This window comes from Orbicella franksi, chromosome 15, assembly GCF_964199315.1.
Source record: "Orbicella franksi chromosome 15, jaOrbFran1.1, whole genome shotgun sequence".
Taxonomy (NCBI): domain Eukaryota; kingdom Metazoa; phylum Cnidaria; class Anthozoa; order Scleractinia; family Merulinidae; genus Orbicella; species Orbicella franksi.
Genome location: NC_138159.1, coordinates 21,439,492 through 21,451,922, shown reverse-complemented (window position 1 = coordinate 21,451,922; position 12,431 = coordinate 21,439,492). Strand labels below are relative to the sequence as shown.

Below are 12,431 nucleotides of genomic sequence, written 5' to 3'. Positions count from 1 at the left end.
AGGACTGGAAAATATCCGCCAAGTTCCTGGAAATCGACCTAGAGTAGGTCAAAATTACGCTGCGCGCAAGGCGGTCCTGGCTACTTTTTCAGCCTTAAAATGAAAACGGGCTACATTTCGGCCTAGAAGATCGAAACTCAGCCTTCGAACATTTTTCCTCTGTCCATTTCACTGAAAACCAAGGCCAGCAGGAGTTAGTTTAGAGTCCCTGGGACTGAAAAATATCTCCCAAGTTCCGGCAACTCGAGCAAAAAATGCTGAAAATCACGAGGCGCGTAAGGCGGTCTCGGCTACTCTATCAGTGTTGAAATAAAGTGGGGCTATATTTCGGCCAGCAAGCTCGAAAACGAGCGTGCAATTATCTGTCCCCTGGCGATTTCACTGAAAACGAAGGCCATCACGAGTTAGTTTAGAGTCCTTAGAACTGGGAAATATCGCCCAAGTTCTTGGAAATCAAGCCTAAGTGGGTCAAAATCAAGGTGTGCGTAAGACGGTCCCGGATACTTTTTTAGTGTTCAAAAGAAGTGGTGCTATATTTCGGCCAGTAAGCTCCAAACCGAACGTGCAAATATTTCTCCCCTGGCGATTTCACTGAAAACCAAGGTCATCACGAGTTACTTTAGAGTCCCTGGGACTGGGAAATATCGCCCAAGTTCTTGGAAATCAAGCCTAAGTTGGTCAAAATCAAGGTGTGCGTAAGCCGGTTTCGGCCAAGTTTTCAGTATTAAAATTAAGTGGGGCTATATTTCGGGCGGCAAGCTCGAAACCGAGCGTGCAATTATTTTTCCCCTGTCCATTTCTCAGCAAACCAAGGCCATCACGAGTTACTTTAGAGTTCTGGGGACTGGGAAATATGGTCAGAGTGCCTGGAAATCAAGCCAGAGTTGGTAAAAACCAAGGTGCGCGTAAGGCGGTCTTGGCTACTTTTTCAGTGTTAAAATTAAGTGGGGCTATATTTCGGCCAGTAAGCTCGAAACCGAGCGTGCAATTATTTCTCCCCCTGGCGAACTCACTGAAAACCAAAGCAATCACGCGTTAATTTAGAATCCCTGGGACTGGGAAATATCGCCCAAGTTCTTGGAAATCAAGCCAAAGTTGTTCAAAATCATGGGAGGCGTAAGGCGGTCTCGGCTACTTTTTCAGTGTTGAAATTTAGTGAGATATTTCTTAATTACTTGTAAGCATATAAATATAAGCGACAAGTGAACAATATTTTGTTTATCACAAAACAATAACTGACGTGAACACGACTATTTCGCATTTCGCATTCAAAACTAGCCTAACATTTTTTAAATTCATAAAAGTGGAGTTAAAATACTTAGGATTTGCGAATTCAAATGATGCGATCTTCAAGACAGATCTTGAAAACTGTTAAAAACAAAATATAAAGAAATAAATACAATCAAAATCAACTAACACGTACTGTTGTCCTTGAAGTCTTACCGTTGCATTAAAAGACTGAACAGTTGAACGTTTTATTCACTGATTAATAAAACAAACTGCAGAGATGTTGGAAGGCTACGATCTACTTTTTTCGTCCCCACCCTGGGGCATTTAGACAGCTTATGTGTCCCCACCCCGGGATATTTGCCCATTTTTTTAAAAAAACCTAATGCCCGGGGGTTAGCCCGGGGGGGGGGGGGGTGGGCACTGCTGAAATTGGCTGACGCATAACAATGAATTTTATTTCGCAATAGTTCAATACAGACTCGATAATTTTCGCGGCAATAATAAAAGAAGGGATCGATAATCGCCCATGTATGTCAGTGACAGATTTTAACTACGAGGAAGACATTATTCTCCGGAAAAGAATGTTGGTAACATGTTATTTTTATGTATCGGCATTGCGTGACGGTTGTTGCGTTACTTTTCAGCTTGTATCAAATGCAAATGACTTCGCAAGGACGTCGACTGGGTAGACCGGGTAGTGGAAATTGTCAAAAAATATTCACTTCAATGTTCTGCCTGGAGACCAGTATTTTAATCCACGATATTTGGTTTTCTAATCCCGTGGGTTAGTAGGCCCTTAGTTACAAACAGGCTCTCATATCCAGGTTATCTACTACGTGCTACCCGGCATATATCTAGCCAGACGGTTTCCCCGTCATCGTTTTAAAACCGGCATATTATCTTCAACTAACCATTTTGTAATGTTCTCTAGCGCGGCATCTTGGAGCGGCTTAATGATGGCGAGGTGTTAGTAGGAGATGGAGGAATGGTGCATGTTCTAGAAAAGCGAGGTTATGTGAAAGCAGGACTGTGGACCCCCGAGTGTACAGTGGAGCATCCAGAGGCAGGTCAGACAGTCTGTTATGAGTGAAGCATCTAGATTGCTAAACGGCCTGTAGTGATCCGTTCTTTTCAGGCCTATTATTAAGTATTTGTTATGTTTCAGTCTTCCATCGTGCGTTTCCAGAAAATATCCACACCCGCCGAACGTTAATAAAATTCGTAGGGTAATAGGTTTCAAGGAGGGTCTTCAAAAGCCAAATTTATTATAGTGAAGAATGTATCTTAACTGGATGAGCTGGTTTCAGACCAAGACATGTTATATCTTGGGATGGGGGGCGGGGGGCTATGGATATGGATTTCTATGAAAAAAAATGTTCGAAGGTAATTTTGCTGATGATGAATCGTAACATATAAATTTACGACATACTATATAAACCGTGGTTCCTTTAAACCCGGGTTTAAAGCATACCCACATTTACACGTAGTTTAATGCTAAATTTATTGACTGATTCCTTTGTCGCGTGACTAGTTCGACAGCTTCATCGTGAATTCCTACGAGCAGGAGCTGATATCATTCAAGCATTCACATTCTCATTGGAAGACAACCTGGTTAACTATTTAATTCCAAAAAGCTATTTTAAATATATTTTCTAGACATAAACAAGAACATTGACCTCTTTAAAAATTTGGCAACGAGTCAGTGATTTTCAAAGAAAAGATTTTTGAAAATTGTGATATTCCGGGTGAACGGGTTATTGAATTGCGTCGCACATTTGGATATTGTGTGTATTGGAAGAAGAGTTTCGTTCTGCTTGCTCTGTAATCTGTCAGTCTTCTGACGTTGCTTAGGCAAGGGAACTGTTTTTCTGACGTTTGTGGAAAACGCCAAGCGGTTCTTTTCGCGTTGTCGCCAAAGGACGTGACCATACTGTGCGTTCTGCTGGTGGGACAAGTTTTGGAAGTACTCGTGAGTACTGGTGCTAGTTTTTGATTGGACAATATGAACTAGAGACTCGCTGAGTGTTTGACCGATGAAATGGCTACAAATGACTCCTGTCCCCCTCACCCACCCACTCCGGATAAATGGATCACTTTTCCAATGTTTCAATACTGGTGTAACTAACATATCTAGCTATCTAATCAGTGGCAAGAATTCATCAATTGTACAAATATGCAAGAAGTGTATTAATGTACAAACTCGCTTTCAGCCCAACAACATAAACCAGGCGGCCTGTAACCTTGCAAAGGGCGTGGCCCAGGAAGGAGGGGCTTATTTTGCTTGCTCTATCTGTCAGACTGGTTTTCTGTGTTCACAAGGTGCTGGAAAAGACGTTGTGATGAAAAAGTTTAGGGAAGAAATAGAGTTTTTTATACAGAATAACGTCGATATGCTCATTGGTGAGGTAAGTGTGTAGCAAACCCGTGTCAATAATTATTATACCTAAGAGATTGTTTTGTTTGCAAGATTATAGTTTACTGATACTGCACAGCTAAAATTTAAAGTATAATTATCTTCGAAATGCTATTAGAGTTTGATTTAATTTGATGCTAATTATTGCGTCAAATTAAATCACCTGAAGCTGAAGTCCACGGTTGGATCAAGACGTTTACGCCTAAGATTACGGCTTTTAGAACAAAATTCTATTTTTGTGAAATGGTAATTAATTGACTAATATTTATTTTTCAAAATACGGACTTTTTTTCTTCCCTCTCCCTTGCCAATTCATTGTTATACTTAGCGTAACATACTGTCCCCTCTGTCCATCAAGTTCTTTGCGAATGTGGTAGAAGCTGATGAAATCCACAGGTAAACCAGCAGCCATTACAATGTGTATTGGACCACAAGGTGACCTCAGAAATGTGTCCCCCGGAGAATGCGCCGTGAGACTCGTAAGGGCAGGTATTGAATATGTCGCATTCCGGTGTATAGCTTGTATGAGAAGTGAGGGAAAACGCAATACAGTCTTAGAAGAGGTTCCATACCCAGCAAAAACGTTGCTTAATTGCTTTGTGGTCCATGGCGTACTTTGTAGGAGGATGTTGACGAAGTCATTGCTCAGACTTTGCCATAGTACCATAATTATAAATACACGTGCACCTGATGCACAAACAGATAATAATAATGGGCATCCGTCAGTCTCGCGAGACTATGGACACGCGCTCTGCGCGCGCTCTTGATGTACTAACATGTATATACCGCAATAAATACCTCGAAGACCCTCCTAAGCCCTTCTGTGAATAATGATGGAAATGTTAACACATATATACACCGTTTGCCATTCAAAGTATAATCTCGCTCTTTTTGCAATGTCCAGTTAGTTATCGCTTACTAACATTAACACAAGTATTCTTTTTGACTAGGTGCTGATATCGTTGGTGTCAACTGTTGCTTCAGTCCCGATATGAGTTTACAGACCATTGGTTTGATGAAAGAGGCGTTAGACAAGGAAGGACTCAAGCCTCATCTGATGATTCAACCTGCCGGTGTTCACACTCCAGATGTCGACCGCAGAGGATTCGTCTCTTTACCAGAATTCCCTTTCGGTAAAGCCTAGTTTTCATTACGACATAAGCACAAGCTTGAACATTAATGTAGTGAGTACCACAACTCAAGCATAAGCACGTAGGTAAGCATGTGCAGAATGGTCTCAGAGATCTTTGGAAGTTCTCGTGTGATCTAGGAAAATAAAACAACTAAGATATCTTTTTGAGCAATATAAACATCGTTAAACAAACAAACCTTTACTAATTTGCCATCAGGATTTTCTTGGACTTGTAAATCATAACCAAATGCTGCCTTGCTGATAATATCAAGAGCTAGATTTTTCATCAACAAATAAACTTCCACAGATGATTTATCTGGCAAATCCTTCAATTTTTGGGTTAAAGCTTCAGTTTTGTCCGCGATAACTTCCAGAGCATAGCTCAGGAAACCAGAATGAAACAGAGGCAAGATTAATCGCCTGTGCTTTTTCCATGTTGTTCCTTCCAGGGCATTCAGGCCGTTCTTTCCAATAAACATTTGAAAACGTGCCTGTGTAAGCTTGGAGATCGCATAGCTCTTGGATTTAAGGACTTCCTCACACAAGTGAGGATCAGCAACAGAGAAGATGTCTGTTCCGTACAATGGCGGTCTCCCCATTTGAATCCGAACCACTTTTCCATATTTCTTGTGAAGTTCCAGGAGTCGGATGTGCCTTTCTTCTACATTAGAACGGAAAACGGCTGTGTTTCCTGAAATCCAGTGAGGCGGAGGACCAGGCGGCAAGTCAAAGGTGGGTCTAAAGGAAAATTAAAACTAATGGCTTTAATGCGCGCTGCATGATCTAATTACAACATTTTGACAGCAGTGTGTGATTTAGCCCATTTGAGCAAGTTTGTACACTGAACATGTCTTGCCACTTTAATATCAACCACTAAATAGACCAAGAAGATTAAACTGCCCTACTTTACACCGTGATATAAAAGGTCTTGTGAGAAGATCAACAAAGACATTCCAATGAATTTCTTGGCTGGTTGCTCCTGTCAAGTTTATTCATATTTACAAGACTCTCAGGCTAAAATAGAGCTATGTCAGGTACCTTTTCCTCGATAAGCGTGTTATTGACACTTTCAAGATGAACCAAGTAAGGAGAATGACGACCAAAGATAGAAAAACTTCCTGAAGAAACACAACACCACCGACCGCCATATTCTCTTCCATAGTCTCCTCCATATTTGCACGTCATGCATTCTCCAAGGTTCGATTTCCTTTGTGCGAACTCACGAAACGGTTGGAAAATTTACCAGGTTACCAGAGGATCGGAACTCGGGAAGAGTGGAACGAATGAATGAACGAATGCGTGAAAGATGCCCATTCCGAGTAAGACATCATAATAATAAAATAAAAAGAAAATAAAACGTAATAAAACGGTCTGGTAAATAAAATGGCCGTAAAATGTTCGGAAATCGAGAAATATCTCAAAGTTTAATCATCTGCGTTAGCACAATGCTGGTCTCTGGAGGACACAACTTTTCACTGGTACTTACAAAAAAAATTAAAAATAACCGTTTAATTGAGAACCCTGAAGTCGCCTCAGCTAGTAAGGTAGCAGGAAACTCAAAGGAAGCGTGAGTATTACTGAGAACTGGAAAAATTTAAAAAAAAGATATAGAGCCAGGCCACTTTTTTTTATCCCGGCTGACGGTTCATTCACCCACTCTTATTTCCACCACTCTACAGCAGCCACCTCTCTGCAAAGACAAAAGCCACTAAAGCACGTCCCAACAGCCAAAATTACCCCTCGAAAACAGACAGTTAATCAACGACTGACGAACGTGTGTACAAAACCCTGTTTTTTGTGCAAAGGGACTCAAAATTTGATCCATACCGCGCGCCATTGAAACCTGTTTAGTTTCTGTTTTATTGACATATTTTTTACGTATTTACATGCTACACTAAGCACTTTTTAAAGGTAAATGCTGAACCCCATGGAAACAAAAAAGAGGTGTTGTATTATACCCCTACCTCCCCATAACGGCCACCTTTGTACAGCGGCCACTTTCCTCTGTCCCTAAGGTGGCCGTTATGGAGAGATTGTAATGTATTCCAAGAACAAACTAACGTTGTATTAAACTTGACGTTTCGTATGCTACAACATACATCTTCAGAAGTGACGGTTATAAAATATGACAAGATTTAAAAAGACTAAAACTAAAGCGAGGTATTGGTAACTAGCTAGATAACAATGAACAAAAGAAACTATATCCGGTGTGAATTAATAAAGAAAGAGTTTTTCACTACCGACGATTTCATTTACGGCGTGTTACTAATACCTCGTTTTAGTTTTAGTCTTTTCAAATCTTGTCATATTTTGTAACTGTCACTTCTGAAGATGTATGTTGTAGCATAAGAAACGTCAAGTTTAAAATACCATGCGAAACTTAAGTTGTTCTAAAGATAGACACGTACGTACCGTTCATCTTTTGGGTGGAATTTCAATGTTCTGCTCCGGAAATTATTATTAGCTGGTTATAAGGAAGAATCAGAATATGTCCACAAAGCCGGGATGGTTATTCTTATAGCGATACGACGATGAGTGACTCTTGCCAGGTTTTTTCTCCCTCGCCACTCCCTTCCCCCCGCCCCCGTCAACAAATTTCGAGTTTAAATTAGCCTGCGATCCACAGGCGTTCTTTTCTTTTCTTTTCTTTTTTTTTTCTCCTTACCCCTGCTGTTATAAAAAGAACGCCTGATCGCAGATTAAGTTTAAAGCGGTGACAGCAATAGTGAAAAAATACAGCTCACGTACGCATGGAATCTTTCATGCAGCGGCAACATCTTTATTTCCTAGGGCCCTCTAGTTTCTCTTCCCTAAATGCTCTTAAGATAAGGCGCGTGAACACTGTAGAGAGAAAAATATAAAGTGCACGCCTTTCAATTCCTTTCAATTTTTTTTTCTTTTCTCTGGAGGACTCTCCGGAAGGAACAGTTAGATTTTCAGTAAAAGTTTGGTTGAAAAGCGACAAAGACAAAGAAAGTAATGTGCCCAATTTATTTATTGTTTAGATTAAAAATCTGTCCTGATGCCCTGTCTAATCATAGGTTGTTAAATAAAGTACATTTTTCACATAAACTTGATATCAGTTAGGTCCCAATCCTCCCGTTTCACTCAAAGACGGACAAAATGGACGACCACTGGCCGGTTTGAGATTCTCCCAGTAGCCACGGTTAGCTCTGTAAATAACAACACAGCAAAATCTCGAGGTCAGTGATCATCACTTTAAACCAGAAAAGAAAAACAACGTCCACAAATTCAATGATTGCCTACCTGTGTACAAACTTTTGCAAACACCTGCGCTATGTAACGCGATTTTCAATTATGAGTGACGCTGGAGTACAATCCTTAAAGAGAACTTTATTCGTAAAGTGGGATGCGTAAGATTCCAAAACACAAAACTCGCCTCTATCACCAAGCCTCACCTTGCTCTAACTTCAGGTAACGAGTGATTTTGAAGCGCCTCTCCCCAAGGGCCGTGCTTTTCGCTTGCAGCAGGAAATTTGCCTCGTTCTGTAGCCAGCTGAAAGAAGAACAACACTTTTGAGTCATGAATGATACCTTGTATAAAATTCCTTTCGTTCATTTTTTTTTTGGTTATTTTGGATGCCTTCCAAGCTTCAATTCATTCAAAAAATAGTTCTCAGCTTTCAACAGCAACCTTCTTTCACGAACCCTACCACCTCCGCGATAACCCAGAGTGGTTAATTGAGCAAACATTTATTCATAAGTCCTACCTCTTCAGCAATAGCCCGGAAGTGGTATGGTTAAAATCCACAGCAGCCTCCGATGTACCTCACTCCCATGTCATAGGCCCGCCGAGCGTATTTATGCACATCCCAGCGAGTTATCACATGCGAGGTTCCATAGCTATAATAATAACAAAATGGAACTTAATGCTATGTCACATCAGCACTTGCTATCGTTTCTGTTGGCTTATCTGGCAAAAACATCAAGTTGGCAATTGATCCAATTGCATGTTAAACACTCACTGTTCTCAGTGCGCAGTCAGATGAGTTTAACGTATTAATATTTTGAGTGGTTTGCGGTTAGAAAATCTCTATGAACACTCAATAAGACTGGAAAACAATATCCTTTTTTTCTCCAAGAGTATTAATCAGAAACGATGGGAAGACGTGAGGCAGATATTCGAGAGAAAGTATAGCGCGCCTCAAGAACAGCAATACATCTGACCTCTCGTTCAGTGCTGTTTATTTTCCTAGATCACACGAGAACTTCCAAAGATCTCTGAGACCATTCTGCACATGCTTACCTACGTGCTTATGCTTGAGTTGTGGTACTCACTACATTAATGTTCAAGCTTGTGCTTATGTCGTAATGAAAACTAGGCTTTACCGAAAGGGAATTCTGGTAAAGAGACGAATCCTCTGCGGTCGACATCTGGAGTGTGAACACCGGCAGGTTGAATCATCAGATGAGGCTTGAGTCCTTCCTTGTCTAACGCCTCTTTCATCAAACCAATGGTCTGTAAACTCATATCGGGACTGAAGCAACAGTTGACACCAACGATATCAGCACCTAGTCAAAAAGAATACTTGTGTTAATGTTAGTAAGCGATAACTAACTGGACATTGCAAAAAGAGCGAGATTATACTTTGAATGGCAAACGGTGTATATATGTGTTAACATTTCCATCATTATTCACAGAAGGGCTTAGGAGGGTCTTCGAGGTATTTATTGCGGTATATACATGTTAGTACATCAAGAGCGCGCGCAGAGCGCGTGTCCATAGTCTCGCGAGACTGACGGATGCCCATTATTATTATCTGTTTGTGCATCAGGTGCACGTGTATTTATAATTATGGTACTATGGCAAAGTCTGAGCAATGACTTCGTCAACATCCTCCTACAAAGTACGCCATGGACCACAAAGCAATTAAGCAACGTTTTTGCTGGGTATGGAACCTCTTCTAAGACTGTATTGCGTTTTCCCTCACTTCTCATACAAGCTATACACCGGAATGCGACATATTCAATACCTGCCCTTACGAGTCTCACGGCGCATTCTCCGGGGGACACATTTCTGAGGTCACCTTGTGGTCCAATACACATTGTAATGGCTGCTGGTTTACCTGTGGATTTCATCAGCTTCTACCACATTCGCAAAGAACTTGATGGACAGAGGGGACAGTATGTTACGCTAAGTATAACAATGAATTGGCAAGGGAGAGGGAAGAAAAAAAGTCCGTATTTTGAAAAATAAATATTAGTCAATTAATTACCATTTCACAAAAATAGAATTTTGTTCTAAAAGCCGTAATCTTAGGCGTAAACGTCTTGATCCAACCGTGGACTTCAGCTTCAGGTGATTTAATTTGACGCAATAATTAGCATCAAATTAAATCAAACTCTAATAGCATTTCGAAGATAATTATACTTTAAATTTTAGCTGTGCAGTATCAGTAAACTATAATCTTGCAAACAAAACAATCTCTTAGGTATAATAATTATTGACACGGGTTTGCTACACACTTACCTCACCAATGAGCATATCGACGTTATTCTGTATAAAAAACTCTATTTCTTCCCTAAACTTTTTCATCACAACGTCTTTTCCAGCACCTTGTGAACACAGAAAACCAGTCTGACAGATAGAGCAAGCAAAATAAGCCCCTCCTTCCTGGGCCACGCCCTTTGCAAGGTTACAGGCCGCCTGGTTTATGTTGTTGGGCTGAAAGCGAGTTTGTACATTAATACACTTCTTGCATATTTGTACAATTGATGAATTCTTGCCACTGATTAGATAGCTAGATATGTTAGTTACACCAGTATTGAAACATTGGAAAAGTGATCCATTTATCCGGAGTGGGTGGGTGAGGGGGACAGGAGTCATTTGTAGCCATTTCATCGGTCAAACACTCAGCGAGTCTCTAGTTCATATTGTCCAATCAAAAACTAGCACCAGTACTCACGAGTACTTCCAAAACTTGTCCCACCAGCAGAACGCACAGTATGGTCACGTCCTTTGGCGACAACGCGAAAAGAACCGCTTGGCGTTTTCCACAAACGTCAGAAAAACAGTTCCCTTGCCTAAGCAACGTCAGAAGACTGACAGATTACAGAGCAAGCAGAACGAAACTCTTCTTCCAATACACACAATATCCAAATGTGCGACGCAATTCAATAACCCGTTCACCCGGAATATCACAATTTTCAAAAATCTTTTCTTTGAAAATCACTGACTCGTTGCCAAATTTTTAAAGAGGTCAATGTTCTTGTTTATGTCTAGAAAATATATTTAAAATAGCTTTTCGGAATTAAATAGTTAACCAGGTTGTCTTCCAATGAGAATGTGAATGCTTGAATGATATCAGCTCCTGCTCGTAGGAATTCACGATGAAGCTGTCGAACTAGTCACGCGACAAAGGAATCAGTCAATAAATTTAGCATTAAACTACGTGTAAATGTGGGTATGCTTTAAACCCGGGTTTAAAGGAACCACGGTTTATATAGTATGTCGTAAATTTATATGTTACGATTCATCATCAGCAAAATTACCTTCGAACATTTTTTTTCATAGAAATCCATATCCATAGCCCCCCGCCCCCCATCCCAAGATATAACATGTCTTGGTCTGAAACCAGCTCATCCAGTTAAGATACATTCTTCACTATAATAAATTTGGCTTTTGAAGACCCTCCTTGAAACCTATTACCCTACGAATTTTATTAACGTTCGGCGGGTGTGGATATTTTCTGGAAACGCACGATGGAAGACTGAAACATAACAAATACTTAATAATAGGCCTGAAAAGAACGGATCACTACAGGCCGTTTAGCAATCTAGATGCTTCACTCATAACAGACTGTCTGACCTGCCTCTGGATGCTCCACTGTACACTCGGGGGTCCACAGTCCTGCTTTCACATAACCTCGCTTTTCTAGAACATGCACCATTCCTCCATCTCCTACTAACACCTCGCCATCATTAAGCCGCTCCAAGATGCCGCGCTAGAGAACATTACAAAATGGTTAGTTGAAGATAATATGCCGGTTTTAAAACGATGACGGGGAAACCGTCTGGCTAGATATATGCCGGGTAGCACGTAGTAGATAACCTGGATATGAGAGCCTGTTTGTAACTAAGGGCCTACTAACCCACGGGATTAGAAAACCAAATATCGTGGATTAAAATACTGGTCTCCAGGCAGAACATTGAAGTGAATATTTTTTGACAATTTCCACTACCCGGTCTACCCAGTCGACGTCCTTGCGAAGTCATTTGCATTTGATACAAGCTGAAAAGTAACGCAACAACCGTCACGCAATGCCGATACATAAAAATAACATGTTACCAACATTCTTTTCCGGAGAATAATGTCTTCCTCGTAGTTAAAATCTGTCACTGACATACATGGGCGATTATCGATCCCTTCTTTTATTATTGCCGCGAAAATTATCGAGTCTGTATTGAACTATTGCGAAATAAAATTCATTGTTATGCGTCAGCCAATTTCAGCAGTGCCCACCCCCCCCCCCCGGGCTAACCCCCGGGCATTAGGTTTTTTTAAAAAAATGGGCAAATATCCCGGGGTGGGGACACATAAGCTGTCTAAATGCCCCAGGGTGGGGACGAAAAAAGTAGATCGTAGCCTTCCAACATCTCTGCAGTTTGTTTTATTAATCAGTGAATAAAACGTTC

At 40.8% G+C, this 12,431-nt stretch overlaps 1 protein-coding gene and 1 pseudogene across 1 annotated transcript; one reads left to right on the top strand and one right to left on the bottom strand.

Moving 5' to 3' along the window:
• Positions 1-1,646: 1,646 nt before the first annotated feature.
• Positions 1,647-12,276, bottom strand: LOC145469309 (S-methylmethionine--homocysteine S-methyltransferase BHMT2-like; annotated as a pseudogene).
• LOC145469310 (betaine--homocysteine S-methyltransferase 1-like) lies at positions 1,761-4,787 on the top strand. The gene is made up of 5 exons (XM_081452987.1): positions 1,761-1,817; positions 2,162-2,297; positions 2,762-2,841; positions 3,441-3,630; positions 4,594-4,787. The coding sequence occupies exons 1-5, from the start codon at positions 1,761-1,763 to the stop codon at positions 4,785-4,787; spliced, it is 657 nt and encodes a 218-aa protein (XP_081309113.1).
• Positions 12,277-12,431: the final 155 nt, after the last annotated feature.

Bases quoted from the DNA above. Each gene is read 5' to 3' on its own strand.
- LOC145469310 (XM_081452987.1), top strand. From the start codon at position 1,761: ATGTCAGTGACAGATTTTAACTACGAGGAAGACATTATTCTCCGGAAA. The intron at 1,818-2,161 runs GTAACATGTTAT...AATGTTCTCTAG, and splicing joins TTCTCCGGAAAAGAATGTTG to CGCGGCATCTTGGAGCGGCT. The intron at 3,631-4,593 runs GTGAGGTAAGTG...CTTTTTGACTAG, and splicing joins TAACGTCGATATGCTCATTG to GTGCTGATATCGTTGGTGTC.